The sequence below is a fragment of the Sminthopsis crassicaudata genome, chromosome 4 (genome assembly GCF_048593235.1).
Source record: "Sminthopsis crassicaudata isolate SCR6 chromosome 4, ASM4859323v1, whole genome shotgun sequence".
Classification (NCBI taxonomy): Eukaryota; Metazoa; Chordata; class Mammalia; order Dasyuromorphia; family Dasyuridae; genus Sminthopsis; species Sminthopsis crassicaudata.
Window position 1 is genome coordinate 221,281,289 of NC_133620.1, and position 13,159 is coordinate 221,294,447.

The following is a 13,159-nucleotide window of genomic DNA, read 5'->3' on the forward strand; positions in this document are numbered from 1 at the left end:
TTTAGAAAGTATTTTTTTTAATAGAACAGTAAGAAATAAAATGTCAATGTAAAGAGGACATGTATGTTAATTTTGATAAAGATTTTTAAGTACTCTTCTATTCCAAATCATGTTTACTTATCCCTTAATTGCTATCATTGCTTGTGGTCAGGACCCTCTTTAAGTTCATGAAGAAATTTGAAGCTGTCTTGAGTGAACCCTGCAGGCTTTCCTTGGTAGAAGGTACCCAAGAAGAGCAGGTAGACTGTCTACATAAGCAACCAGCAACAGATGGGGAGAAAACTCCAATTCAGATTCTGAACAGCCTGCTGGTGGAAACTCTCTTAGCCAGACCAGGCAGTACCCAGGTATGTATATTCACCGACTTCTGGGAAATTTTCTATTCATTTCTTACTTTATTGGAATGACAGATTCCTGATATCTATGGAATTTTCTTCATAACTCAAAACAGGACAATTAGATCTTTCGAAGTATTGTAAAGAAGTTTTCAAGTTTTGGTTGTTTGTCCAATTAAAGGATTGATACGGCAGAGCAGTGAGACATAATTGCTGGAAAGCTCAGTCTTGGCATAGAAACATGAGTCAGTTTATCAATTTAGCTTATGGAGAACTCATCCATGGTGTTGTTTATTCCACTGTTTTTGGCTCTTTCAAAATATCAGTAAAACTATCCCAGAAGGTCATTTTGTTTCAGATTGAGGGGCCCTTCAGGGCTCAGTTTTTGTGCCGCTTCAGACTGGAAGCCTTTTCCCTTCCCCATATTTAGAGTTTTCTCTCTCTCCTCTCAAATTATCCTTTGTTTACATGCTGGAAAATCACTGTTCTCAGGAAGCTCTTGGGTATCTGGGGCAGTTTCTCATTCTGTTTTTGTTATTTTCATGGTTTAGCACAACAAATACCTTGTACCCAGGGTGCACTTCAGTCAGTACTTGTTCCTCATTCCCCTGTATCTTCTCCACACAATTGTAAGGAGAGCCAGAAGAATGAGGAATTTTAAAATCTGCCACCAAAGAGGAGATTGATAGTCTTTTTGTTAGATGCTACCTTCCAACTTGGGAGGTTTGTGGAAAGTAGAAAATTCTAAATTAATCTTGTTATCTCAATTTGACTGATTTCTTATGGACCTCTCCTCTTTCCCTTCCCCACCTCCACTCAATCTTCTCATGTAACAAAGAAAACTATTTAAGCAAAAATCAAGGAGCATAGTAACCTTATCTAACAGTGTTGGTGACGTCTGAACCAAGAACTTCTGTTCTCTTAAGTTATAGCAGCTAATCTGATTTTGACTGCATAAAGATGCAGTTCTCCTTATCTTCCCTTCCTAACCCCAATATATATTAGTTTTATATGTTCATTTCTTGGCTGTTTATCTTACTCTGCATGAATTCATGAACATCTTCCATGTTCAGAACTTAATTTTTCAATGGATTCACTAATGCCAATGTTTTAACAGGTTTACCCCATTTTCATACTTGTTTGTTATCTTTGAGCCATCAGGCAGAGATTTTGATTACCATCTGTCCATTTTAGAATTAAAAACTCTCCTCTAAAAGACACCTCTGTATCTCATATTGAGAGACTTGATACCTGAAACTAGTTTTTCAAAAAGCATAGGTAACATTTTAGTTAAGCACATAAATGTTACTGGGTACCTATCTGCTTAGCTTTCAAAAACATCTCCCAAACCCCAACAAAGCACAACACATTGGCTTAGCTATTTAGAGTATGTTGCTAATAATACGTAAGTCACTCATTTGATCTCTTGATGGATCACTTTATTTCAGAGGCCATGAGGCAATTAGAAAGATAAAAGAATGCTGAATTTGTAGTCAGAAGACCTGAGATTGAACTTTGGCTTTCCTGCTTACTGACCTTATGACCTTGGCTAGGGATAAGAACAACAAAAACAATTAATAATAAGCTAGTATGTATATAGTACTCTTAATGTTTGAAGGTGCTTTATGTATGTTTTTTCATCTGATCTTCACAATTGTCCTTTGACATAAGCATTATTATTATCATCACCCCTGTTTTGCAGATGAAAAAACAGAGGCAGAGATGAATAAATTACTTGTCCTTCACAGAGCCAGTTAGAACAAGTCTTCCCCTGCTTCCCAAGTCCAACATTGTAAGGGACTGAACCATTTAGTCAGATCTTATCCATAAAAAGAAGGCTTGGGCTAGATACATACTGAGATCTATCTCAAAGTCTAGTCATTTTAACACTGAAAATAATATCATAGGTTTCTTTTAGCATTTTTGGAGGAAAAAATACTATCATCCAATTCCTTTTTTGTTCATGTTAATTATTGTGTCGATACTTATGTTTACAGTCATGAAGATTCATGGTGTAGGGATACCATGTCTGATAGCATCCACTACTGTATGCATGTGTTTCTAGGTCAAGAGACACACATTTTGACTTTCTTACTTGCTTTTCCCCCCAATACTTAAGAAACTGGCATGTTTATATCCCTAAGACATCAGAGGTGCTAGTGGTATTTAACATTTGAGACTTGTGAATTTGATAGCACTTTATTGCCAGCTGGTTGTGATCTGCTTCCAAGTTATTTCCACCTTTGTTTTGCAGACTGTGCTTACTGATGCTTGCCAAAACATCATAAATTTCTTCTCGGAGGGGTTACTGCAGAGCCGTTTGCCAAAGCTCACCAAACGAATGAAAAAGATCTGTATTACAGTCATAAAGCAGAGCCCCTTGCCTGGCCTTGTGGAGAACCTTGATGAGTTTACAGGTGTGTAAGTAGGTGCCCACAGCAGTAAGGTGGATTTTATGGTTAGGAAATTCAGAAAAGCAGTGAGGGTTGGGTTTTTTTTTTTTTTTTTTTTTTTTTTTGGTTTGTTTGTTGCAGGACAGATTCTGCTGCTTTTCATTATTTTTTAGTGACCCTTGTCAATGCAATTGATTAATTTTTATCACCTAAACAATTTAAAGAAAGGAGGAGCAATGAGGGGCCCTCATAAAAGTGAAACAAGTGGTAGTTTTGGGATCTCTCTGTTTAGAACAACAAAAAGAGTACCAATCTCTAAATTATAATAAAAGCATGTCTCATTGCTTGGTAGTGAAGTGGCTTTTGTCCTTTCCTTTTCGGGCAGGATTTGGTAGTGAGATGTGGGCTCTAGGTCCTCAGGAAATACTTGCCCCTTTCATATTTTAAAGGCCTTCTCTTTTCTTTATTTTTCATATTACTGTCACTTGCCAGTGACTCTCCCTAACTTTCCCTTACCATAGAGTATGTGTGAACACCCACACAACATATAACACAAACATATACACTGTGTATAAAATACATGCTGTATCTTAAAATACATGCTTCATTCCACATCTGTTCTGCATATACTTCCATATACCTTTTTACCATTAAATCCTTTGAAAATCATTGATTATTATATTGATCAGAGTTCTCAGGTTTCTCATTGTTTCATACTTCTCTTCACATTAGTTCATACAAATGGAACTTTTGTTGCTCCTTTAAGCATTCACTTCTCCTTAGCTCAAACAAGCTTAAGCTTTCAGTTGTATTGTTTTTCTCTGCTTTTCTCCCTACAGGTGATGTCATTTCCTCTGTATGTGAACTACAGAGCTTAACTGTGGAACCAAATACAGACAAGGAAAAACAAAAATCAGAAGTTAAACACATTCTTTTGCAGAAGCAGCGGGCCCTATCAGAGCTCTTCAAGTATCTCATGAAAATTGGTGAGTCTTCATTAAAAGGAAAATATATTTCTCTAGTACATTTAATCCTTTTTGTTAGTGTATGTATATGAAAAGTGTATGAGTGTGTGTGTATGCATATATACATGCACAAAGAAAACCAGTGTGGTATAATAGGTAGAGGAATGGCCTTGGAATTCATAAGACTGAGCTGAGGGTCTTGACTCATAAATATATTGTCTCAGTCAATCTGGGTAACTTATTTGATCTCTCAGTGCCCCAGGTCTTCTTTAAAACCTCTTTAATTGCAGTGACAACGCATAATTCTTTGCAATGAGTTATATGGACAGCAGTGGCCAGGAGAATCATACAGTTTCTGGAATAACCTCTGAGATATACTGCAGTACAAAGATTCTTAATAAATATTTGTTAACAGCCTCAAACAATTTAAGAACTCTCATCAAAGTAATGACCAATCATGATTTCAGAGGACAGTGGTCATGTATGAGCATTGATTCAGAGGTGATGGACTCAAGATGGAGAACAGACATGATTTATTTTGCTTGTCTATGCATATGTGTTCAAGATTTTTTATTTATTTATTTATTTTTTAATGAGGAGAGGTAGGAGGGAAAGTAAGGAATCATTATTTAAGAAATTTTCAATTAAAAAAAAATACTGTTGCTCATCTGCATTAATAGATAATCTTCCTCATCAGAAAATTCTTCTGCTAGTGAAATGACAGGTTATAAACATCCTATTCCACACTCTTCCCACTTCTCCTAAAGAAAGAAAAAAAAGATTAAATAACTCAAGGGCTGAGAGTATGGGGGGGGGGTGATGACAGATAATACATTATAAATCATTGAACAGTAATGTTACTAGATTCTTGTACTCAATGTCCATTTCCTGTGGGCAGCTCTCTAGTTTTCTTTCACTTTTTACTTTTCTAAAGCATGAACATCTGAGTAACTAGATTAAGAATGTTGATGATTTTTATTTTCATAAACTTACAATAAAATTTGTTTTTTTAAGGTTTGTCCTATCGTAAAGGCCTTACTTGGGCTCGTTCCAAAGATCTTCAGAATATTCTTCATCTGCACCCATTAGATCTTCATAGTGCACTTTCTATTGTTGGCAACACACAGGGATCAGATGCAAGGTTTGTGCTTCAGTTAGAATTTGGCTGTGAATTATACTTTGAACATTCTGTTCAAATGATCAAGTTGTTTTCTCAGGAATTCTTACCACTATCTTCTCCCCTACCCTATTGATTCTATATTTCTCTTCAAAATCCTGAGTACTTTTGCAGAACTATCCATCTTTTAAGATGCTTTATTTTATAGGACAAACCGTCTGTATTCCTCTAAATTACTTTATTTTTGAGTAATTTTTCTTTTCTTTTTTTTTTTTTTTTATTATATATATATTTTATAATATTATCCCTTGTATTCATTTTTCCAAATTGCCCCCCCTCCCTCTATTCCCTCCCCCCGACGACAGGCAATACCATACATTTTACATGTGTTACAATATAGTCTAAGTACAATACATGTGTGTGAATATCATTTTCTTGTTGCACAATAAACATTAGAATCCGAAGGTACATGCAACCTGGGCAGACAGATATTAGTGCTAACAATTTACATTCACTTCCCAGTGTTTCTTCTCTGGGTGTAGCTACCCCTGTCCATCATTGATCAACTGGAAGTGAGTTGGATCTTCTTTATGTTGAAGATTTCCACTTCCATCAGAATACATCCTCATACAGTATTGTTGTTGAAGTGTACAGTGATCTTCTGGTTCTGCTCATTTCACTCAGCATCATTTGATGTAAGTCTCTCCAAGCCTCTCTGTATTCCTCCTGCTGGTCATTTCTTACAGAGCAATAATATTCCATAACCTTCATATACCACAATTTACCCAACCATTCTCCAACTGATGGACATCCATTCATCTTCCAGTTTCTAGCTACAACAAAAAGAGCTGCCACAAACATTTTGGCACATATATGTTTCTTTCCGCTCTTTAGTATTTCTTTGGGATATAATCCCAGTAGTAGCGCTGCTGGGTCAAAGGGTATTGAGTAATTTTTTTGACATTTGTTTATCTTAGAAATGTTAATAATTATAATGCAGAGAACATTAGCAAGATAATAAGCTCATTTAGAGCAACAACTGTGACTTCCACTTTTGTTTCAATGATTATGTTATACAAAATGCTAAGCACACAGTAGGTACTTATGTATTGAGTGAACAAATGAATCCAGACAGTTGGCTATTAGTTATAACTGGACTTTTTGATTACTTGGCTTGGAACCTACTCCAAGACCTGGACTGTGGCTTTAGGAATGAAATCATACCTCCTCTCTTCCAGGTTACTCGCAGAAATCTCTTCTTCCTGGGATGGGTGCCAGAAATATTTTTATCGATCACTTGCTCGCCACTTAAGACTTCAAGCCGCTTTTTTGCAACCTTCAAAGGTAAAAGAGGAAAGCTACTGCTAAAGTGAAAAGTACAGGTTTTCTTATTGTTTTTAGCCTCTTAGAGATAGACTTACAAAGATGTTTTTCAGTAGATAATGGTTTAGATATGTCATTTCTATGGAATTCATTCATTTCTGAAGCAGTCAGGGTTAAATGACTTGCCCAAGTGGTAAGTGTCAAGTATTTTAGATCATATTTGAACTCAGGTTCTCCTAATTCCAGGGCCAGTTTTCTATTCACTGTGCCATCTATCTACCCCCTATGAAATTTATTTTTAAAACTTTTCTGATTATACACTGGAAGTGGAGGCAACGATAATCACATAGCTATCAATAAAGCTTGCAAAAAATCTTCCTGTGAATCAGGCTGACAGACAAATCCATTCTTTAATATTCTAGCAGTTATTAAATTTGACTTTCATGTGGGTCTGTTTGCAAAATGCTTCACATATATTCTCAATCTCAGCATTTATGTGAGGCAGTTGTTGCTATCAGTCACTAGTTAATATGCATCGATTAAAGGCCTGATCCGTTAACTATCAACAAGAACATTTTAGTCCCCACTTTCATGTTTATATGTTCTCAGAGGAGATGTGTCCAGATAGAAGGGCAGCCAGTTCGAGCTTAACATAAGTTGACTGTTCTATAGATCTTCTCTCTCTTTCCTTAAGTTGTGACCCTGTCCCCTCCGTGGCTTTTTGGTGCTTCCGTGTCGAGGAGTCCCCATAGCCAGAGTGGCTTCAGTATCTAGATCTGGGGATGCTAAATAAGTATAAGGCCATTTTATATGAAAAATGCAAACAGGGAGATCAGGAAAGATTTCACAGTCAATACTTTAATGGGGTTTGTTGTTGTTGTTGTTGTTGTTTTGCTGAGGCAATTGGAGTTAAGTGACTTGCCCAAGGTCATACAGCTAGGAAGTGTTAAGTGTCTGAGGCCAGATTTGAACTTAGGTCCTCCTGACTTCAGGGATGGTGTTCTTGTCTACTGCTCCATCTAGCTTCCCCTTGAACAGAGTTTTGCAGGGAAAAGGATTTCCAAAAGGTTAAATTGAGGAGGTGTATATTGTAAGCATCTTGAGCCAGTTCCAAAAGCATAGAAACAGGCTATGGGAATGTCTCATGTGAGAAAGAGCAAAAATGGCCTGTGTGTAAGACTCTGTTATTTTTTTTTATGTACTTACTTACCTTCTACCACCCCCCTCACTCCCACCCCAACCCCCCCATTGCAGGAGATTGGAGTGAGTATCATTGACCGATGTAAAGGATTTTCAGCACATCTCATGAAGACGCTTATCCACCAGAGGAGCTCACTGACAGCTCTGACAGAACAATGGATTATTCTCAGGTATTGCCCACTTTGGGTGGTGATGGTAGTAACTGAGCTTGCCCTTTTAGATTGAGAAAGAAAGAATGGTATATTTAGTTCATAGATTAAATCAACTCAGATTTATCAGGGCTGGTAACAAAAATGGAACCTTTCCTAAATAAAGACCTGACAGTTAAGTACAGGAAAAGTGAGGCTTAATTATTGTGTTCCAGTAAGGTGAATATGCTTGCTTAAAATGAATAGTTTGTGTTTCCTTGTGAAAAGTTTGTAGAGACTTTTAGTTAAAGGAGACCTGCTTAGAACTGTTCCGAGTTGAAAGTGAAATGACAGCATAAGTGAGTTAGATTGAGACCTGCTAAATGTTGTCATGGCTAATATCATACTTTTATAGTTTTAGGATGATCAACACCAAACCATATTCTAGAGATCAGATTGCCAAAGCTTGGTTTTGTTTATTACTGGTAAAAATAGTAAATAAAATTCACATTTATATAGAAATTATAGATTATAAAAGTCTTTTCCCAACAACAATCTGGTGCAATAGTAAATTTTATTATCCCATCTTATAGATGGGGAAGTTTGAGTAACAGGAATTTTAGTGACTTGGCCATATCTACATCCGTAGTGTCAGAGTCAGAGTTTAAAGCAAGCCTGTATCTTTGTGAGACCAAGCAGCAATTGGCTGCTCTTTCATATCAGGGTTTTTAGCAGTCATAGGTGTTTGTACTTTAGGGAAGATCACAGTAAATTGTATATTCTTGGTTGAGAGGTTGTCCTTGGTGTATAGTAATTTTTTTTTTTCAGCCATAACCTCTCACTATCCATGATAATTTCTTTAGCAGATTACCCTAAGTATTTATTTTAAATAGGAGTTCTTAGTATCTCTTTTTCATTTTTTTTTTATTTCATAAGAAAGGAACCCCAGATATTTTCTCAAAGAACAATAATCTCTAGTCTCTAGGAAGTTATATATATATATATATATATATATATATATATATATATATATATATATATATATATATATATATATATATATATACTTGCTCTTATAAACAAGAGCAAGTGAGCAAGCATTTTGCTTTGAAAATTCATCTTTAGATTTTAGAGTAGACTTTCAAACTCTCACAAATCATTTAATGTTCTGATCAAATGGAAGAGCCTCCACCCTAGAGCATATAAGTCCATCCCTTTGTAAAACCTGCTATATACTTAGTCTGCATTAATAAATGTTTGTTAAATTGGAATTTGAAGAACTTTTTAAATATGTTCCTTTGATTGATTTCTTTCCAATAGGAACCTTCTCAGTTGTGTGCAGGAAATTCATTCCAGACTTCCCGGGTCTCATGGCTATCATGTTGCTTTCCCACCTCAAGATGGTATTCAGCAATGGACTGAAAAACTACAGCATTTGTCCATGCAAAGCATGATAATGCTTGAGCAGCTTTCCTGGTTTCTTCAATGCTGTCCAATGGAGCAGTCTCTAAGTGAGGTGGATGACAAGAACGTGGGAGATGAGCTTTCCACTCCCTACTCTGGTAAAATCTATCCTTCAGAAGTAACCAAATCCACTCTAGGAGAGGCTTCTGGGGCAATGCCTAACATGATCCCAATTGAACTGAACTGCCCATCTCCCGTGTCTGGAGAGTACCTGCCCCCTGGTTGTCGAATGCGGAAATTAGACGACTTATGGCAGCAGTCAATGGCAAGAGTGACTGAGATGCTAACAGCCATTAAAGCTGTGAAAGCTGAAGTGGACAAAATTAGGCAGCAGGCTTGTGAAACTCTCTTTTATTCTTGGTGAGTGGATGGGGCATGGTAACATAGCTCACTGTGCAATTAAAAGTTATCATTCGTAGAAAAAGAATTGGAATTTACAGATATGCAAAATCTTTGCTTTGAACTCATTTAGTTCTGGTTTGCTGGATTAATTGTAGAAGATGAGATATAAAAGCATATGCCTTAAATATCATGTCTAGTCACAAAATAATGTGGGCTTTATCTGGTATATATGTTTGGGAAAGTTTGTGTTCTCTCATTTCCCATTCAACTTTTACAATGTTTCTATATTGTTGCAGGAAACATTTTGAAGTGTGTTCTGCTGGGTTGAGCTGCATGTCCAAAGTCTCAGCTCAATTGCAGGACCTAGAGTCCTTATTCGTTCTTCCAGGGACACAGGCTGAGCAAATTGCACAGCAAATCACATTAGTCAGGAGTCTGGAATATATTAGAGGAGAAATTGATAAAACCACAACTGACTTCTCTGACTGGAAAACACATCTTCTTACTTCCTCCAAACAAGGTGAAAAGGACAATTTTTCTACTTGATTTTTGATTTTTTGGGGAAAGAATGGGAAGCCTAAAGCAGTAGATGCATTAACTTAGTTTATTCAACTCCAGATTAATGTTAATTCAAATCTAGATTACATCAGAAGAAATACTGTAGCTTGGAAGGAAAAGAGTTTAATATATACAAGACAAAATTTGTAAAGGCTTTGTTACCTCGCTTCTCAGCTTTCCTGCCTGTCTGCTAGATATTGCCTGTTAATTGTCTTAGAGAATATAAATCATAGTAGTGTAAAATAACAAGACTGCAGGAGTTGATTAGGAATATTGCCTTTTTTCAGACTGAAAGGCTTAGTTCAGAAATGTAGGCCAAGATTGGTGTTGTTTACCAAGCATCTTATATTTCTGCACACACTTTCATGACATTCCTGCCCCTCCAATAGAGTTTTTGTACAAACACTTCATTATCTTTTATTTCACAAGGCAACCACATATTGGATGAAGGATTTGTGGAGGAATTCTCAGCACAAATGGAGGTTGCTATCCAGGCTATCCTCTTTGCCACTCAGAGTTTAGCAGAGAGAAACAATCAAAAGATAAAAAATGACAAAGAACAAGCAACCCCCCAAGAGGACAGTGGTAAGTTTCATGTGAGGGAAAGATTAATTTCATGTGAGGTAAAAATTATGTAAAAAAAAAAAAATTATTTGATGAAAAAATCTCAAACCACATTGATTCTTGTTAGTTTGATACCCACTGATTTATCTCACTGGCTCCATGACTTTCTACAGATTTGATTTTGGTATATGTATGGCTTTCTGACACTTTTTCTTTTGTGTCACCAAAGAAACAACAGACTCAATGGAGAGAGTACAATCTGGACATCTAACAAAGCTCCTAGAAGATGACTTATGGGCTGATGTGAGTTCTCTCCATGTGCAAAAAATAATCTCAGTTATTTCTGAGCTCTTGGAGAGGCTGAAATCTTATGGTGAGGACTGTACAACAGAGAAACATAACGTAAGTTAACTCTTTAAGTACATACCTTATGTATTTACAGACTGTTCTAGCAGCACAAAGCTTCTGACTCCATCTGATCTCCAGTCTGACTACCTTTAACAGTCTTCAAGATGGCATAGTGGAGAAATTGTCCTGATTTTGTTCATGATAAATTATTGACTGATTTTGATATGTAGATACTTTGAGCTATTTGGAAGTAGATGCCTGAAAAAGGAAAAAGCAATTTTGAATACCAGAAAGCTAGACCATCTTCAGTTAGGTTTTATTATGTAATATTTAATTTCCATTGTGGAAATAGGGGTAATTGATGTGACAATGGAATAAGTTACTCAACTTCTTATTGCCCCAGGGAACTCTGTTAAGACTAGAACTTGCAGAATAGGGGCCTATCAAAATTGGTAGGAGGTTTTCCTTGTTGGGAGTTTCATATATTGTTACAGATCTAGACAAAAAAAAAATCCCCATCAAATATTAACATTCAACAGTATATATGAAGTTATTTTTACTAATAATAATTATTCCTATGCTAAACTAATAGTTTATAATATTAAGATATTTTAACTAATAAATTGAAATTTTCAGTCATTCCATAATAACCTAAACTATGAGAAGTTGAAATATCCCAGTAGCAATCTTATAGTTGTTTTGTAAAATTTTATGTTTTATTGTACCACTGGAGAGGCAGTATTTAATATTTTACAGAGGGCTGACTTTAGCATTAAGGCTATATGTATTCAAATCCTGTCTTTCACACATACTGACAGTTCCCCAGGTTCTTGTCCAGGATTATAATTTGAATTGTGAACCATTACTGTTGCTTTGGCAAAACAAGGCACTTGTCACTGAAGAGTTTTGTTTTGTTTGTTTGAACGTATAGTTCTTCAATCAAGCCTGTTCCTTGTTGGTGCGCCTCATGCCCATGCTTTCCAGGTATTCAGATCTTGTCCTGTTTCACCTGACGATGTCCTTGGCAACTCACCGAAGCACTGGGAAATTGCTCTCTGTGCTCACTCATGTCTTCTCTGAACTTGGTCAGAAGGTAAGCCGCATTTGGAGACCACTTAGGTCAGAAGAGACCCAAATGTTCAAAAACCTTAGAATTAGTTTTTGTTTGATAGACTTTAACAAAATAACAGGAAGAATTATATTATATTACTTAGGAGACTATTGCCCTGGCAAGTGATTTTTTTTTCCAAAGAATCGTTTCTCTTTTAATTATATTTTGTTAAACCCATTAGAATTCATACATAGGCATTCATAGAACCTGGAGACCCCATTGCAATGAATGCTTTTTTCTTATTTGTTGTTTTGAAACTTAAGTGTAGGGGCAGCTAGGTGGCGCAGTGGATAGAGCACCAGCCCTGAATTCAGGAGGATCGGAATTCAAATCTGGTCTCAGACACTTAACACTTCCTAGCTGTGTGACCCTGGGCAAGTCACTTAACCCCAGCCTCAAAAAAAAAAAAAAAGAAAAGAAAGAAAAGAAACTTAAGTGTATCTTATGGTGCAAATCGCAAGCCATCCACACTTTCTAATCCTATGATTGTCCTTTGTCCTTCCATAAATCTTTCACAAGTGTCTATCCACATAGGTATTTTAGGATTATATGGATACTTATAGAACTCTTAGACTGTCCATCTGTTTCTTGAATCTTCCTACTGACCTACCTCCTGTCTTCTTGTCTAATAGATATTCTTTATTCTGCTTTTTGTAGACAGTTCTTATTTTGGTAATATTTTTTAGATTATTAACACCCACTACTAATTCCTCTTTAGGTGGCCTATAAATTTAATTCTTTGGAAATTGTGGCATTCATGTTTCACAGTCATATAGTATCAAGAGAAAAGTACTGATTTTACAAAGATAGGCTTTTGTTTCACTGAGAAGAATAGTTGCTGAAAAACTCTGTACAGTTTTCAAAATGTGATCCAACTGGTACTCCTTTCTTTATTTAATTCCAGATTTGTCTATTTGCAACATCTTCATTATTCATTTGCTTTTTTTTCCTGTCTCTTCAAAATCTTTGAGAATAATTTGCCATCTGGCAGGGGGGAAGGAGGGGAAAAATGAGAACAAAAGGTTTGGCAATTGTCCGTGTTGTAAAATTACCCATGCATATATCTGGTAAATAAAAACTATTAAAATTTTTTTAAAAAGAGAGACATTAAACTAAGAGATGAGGATAGCTAGGTTGCATTGTGGATAGAGCACCAGCCCTGAAGTCAAGAGAACCTGAGTTCAAATTTGGTCTCAGACATTTAGCTGTGGGACCCTGAGCAAGTCATTTAATCCTAAGTGCCTCAGCAAAAAAAGAAAAAAAAAAAAAAACAAACTTCATTCACATCATGAGATTTTTTTTCACAACTAT

The 13,159-nt window shown here is 36.1% G+C and overlaps 1 protein-coding gene across 1 annotated transcript in view; it reads left to right on the top strand.

The window, feature by feature from the left end:
* The window catches only part of MDN1 (midasin AAA ATPase 1), a 170,314-nt gene that overhangs the window by 131,674 nt on the left and 25,481 nt on the right, over positions 1-13,159 (top strand). Inside the window, 11 exon segments of the mRNA XM_074310297.1 lie at positions 152-347; positions 2,590-2,752; positions 3,568-3,714; positions 4,708-4,834; positions 6,049-6,154; positions 7,388-7,503; positions 8,782-9,285; positions 9,564-9,787; positions 10,255-10,410; positions 10,619-10,791; positions 11,669-11,830. Coding sequence (XP_074166398.1) covers positions 152-347; positions 2,590-2,752; positions 3,568-3,714; positions 4,708-4,834; positions 6,049-6,154; positions 7,388-7,503; positions 8,782-9,285; positions 9,564-9,787; positions 10,255-10,410; positions 10,619-10,791; positions 11,669-11,830 — 2,074 coding nt within the window.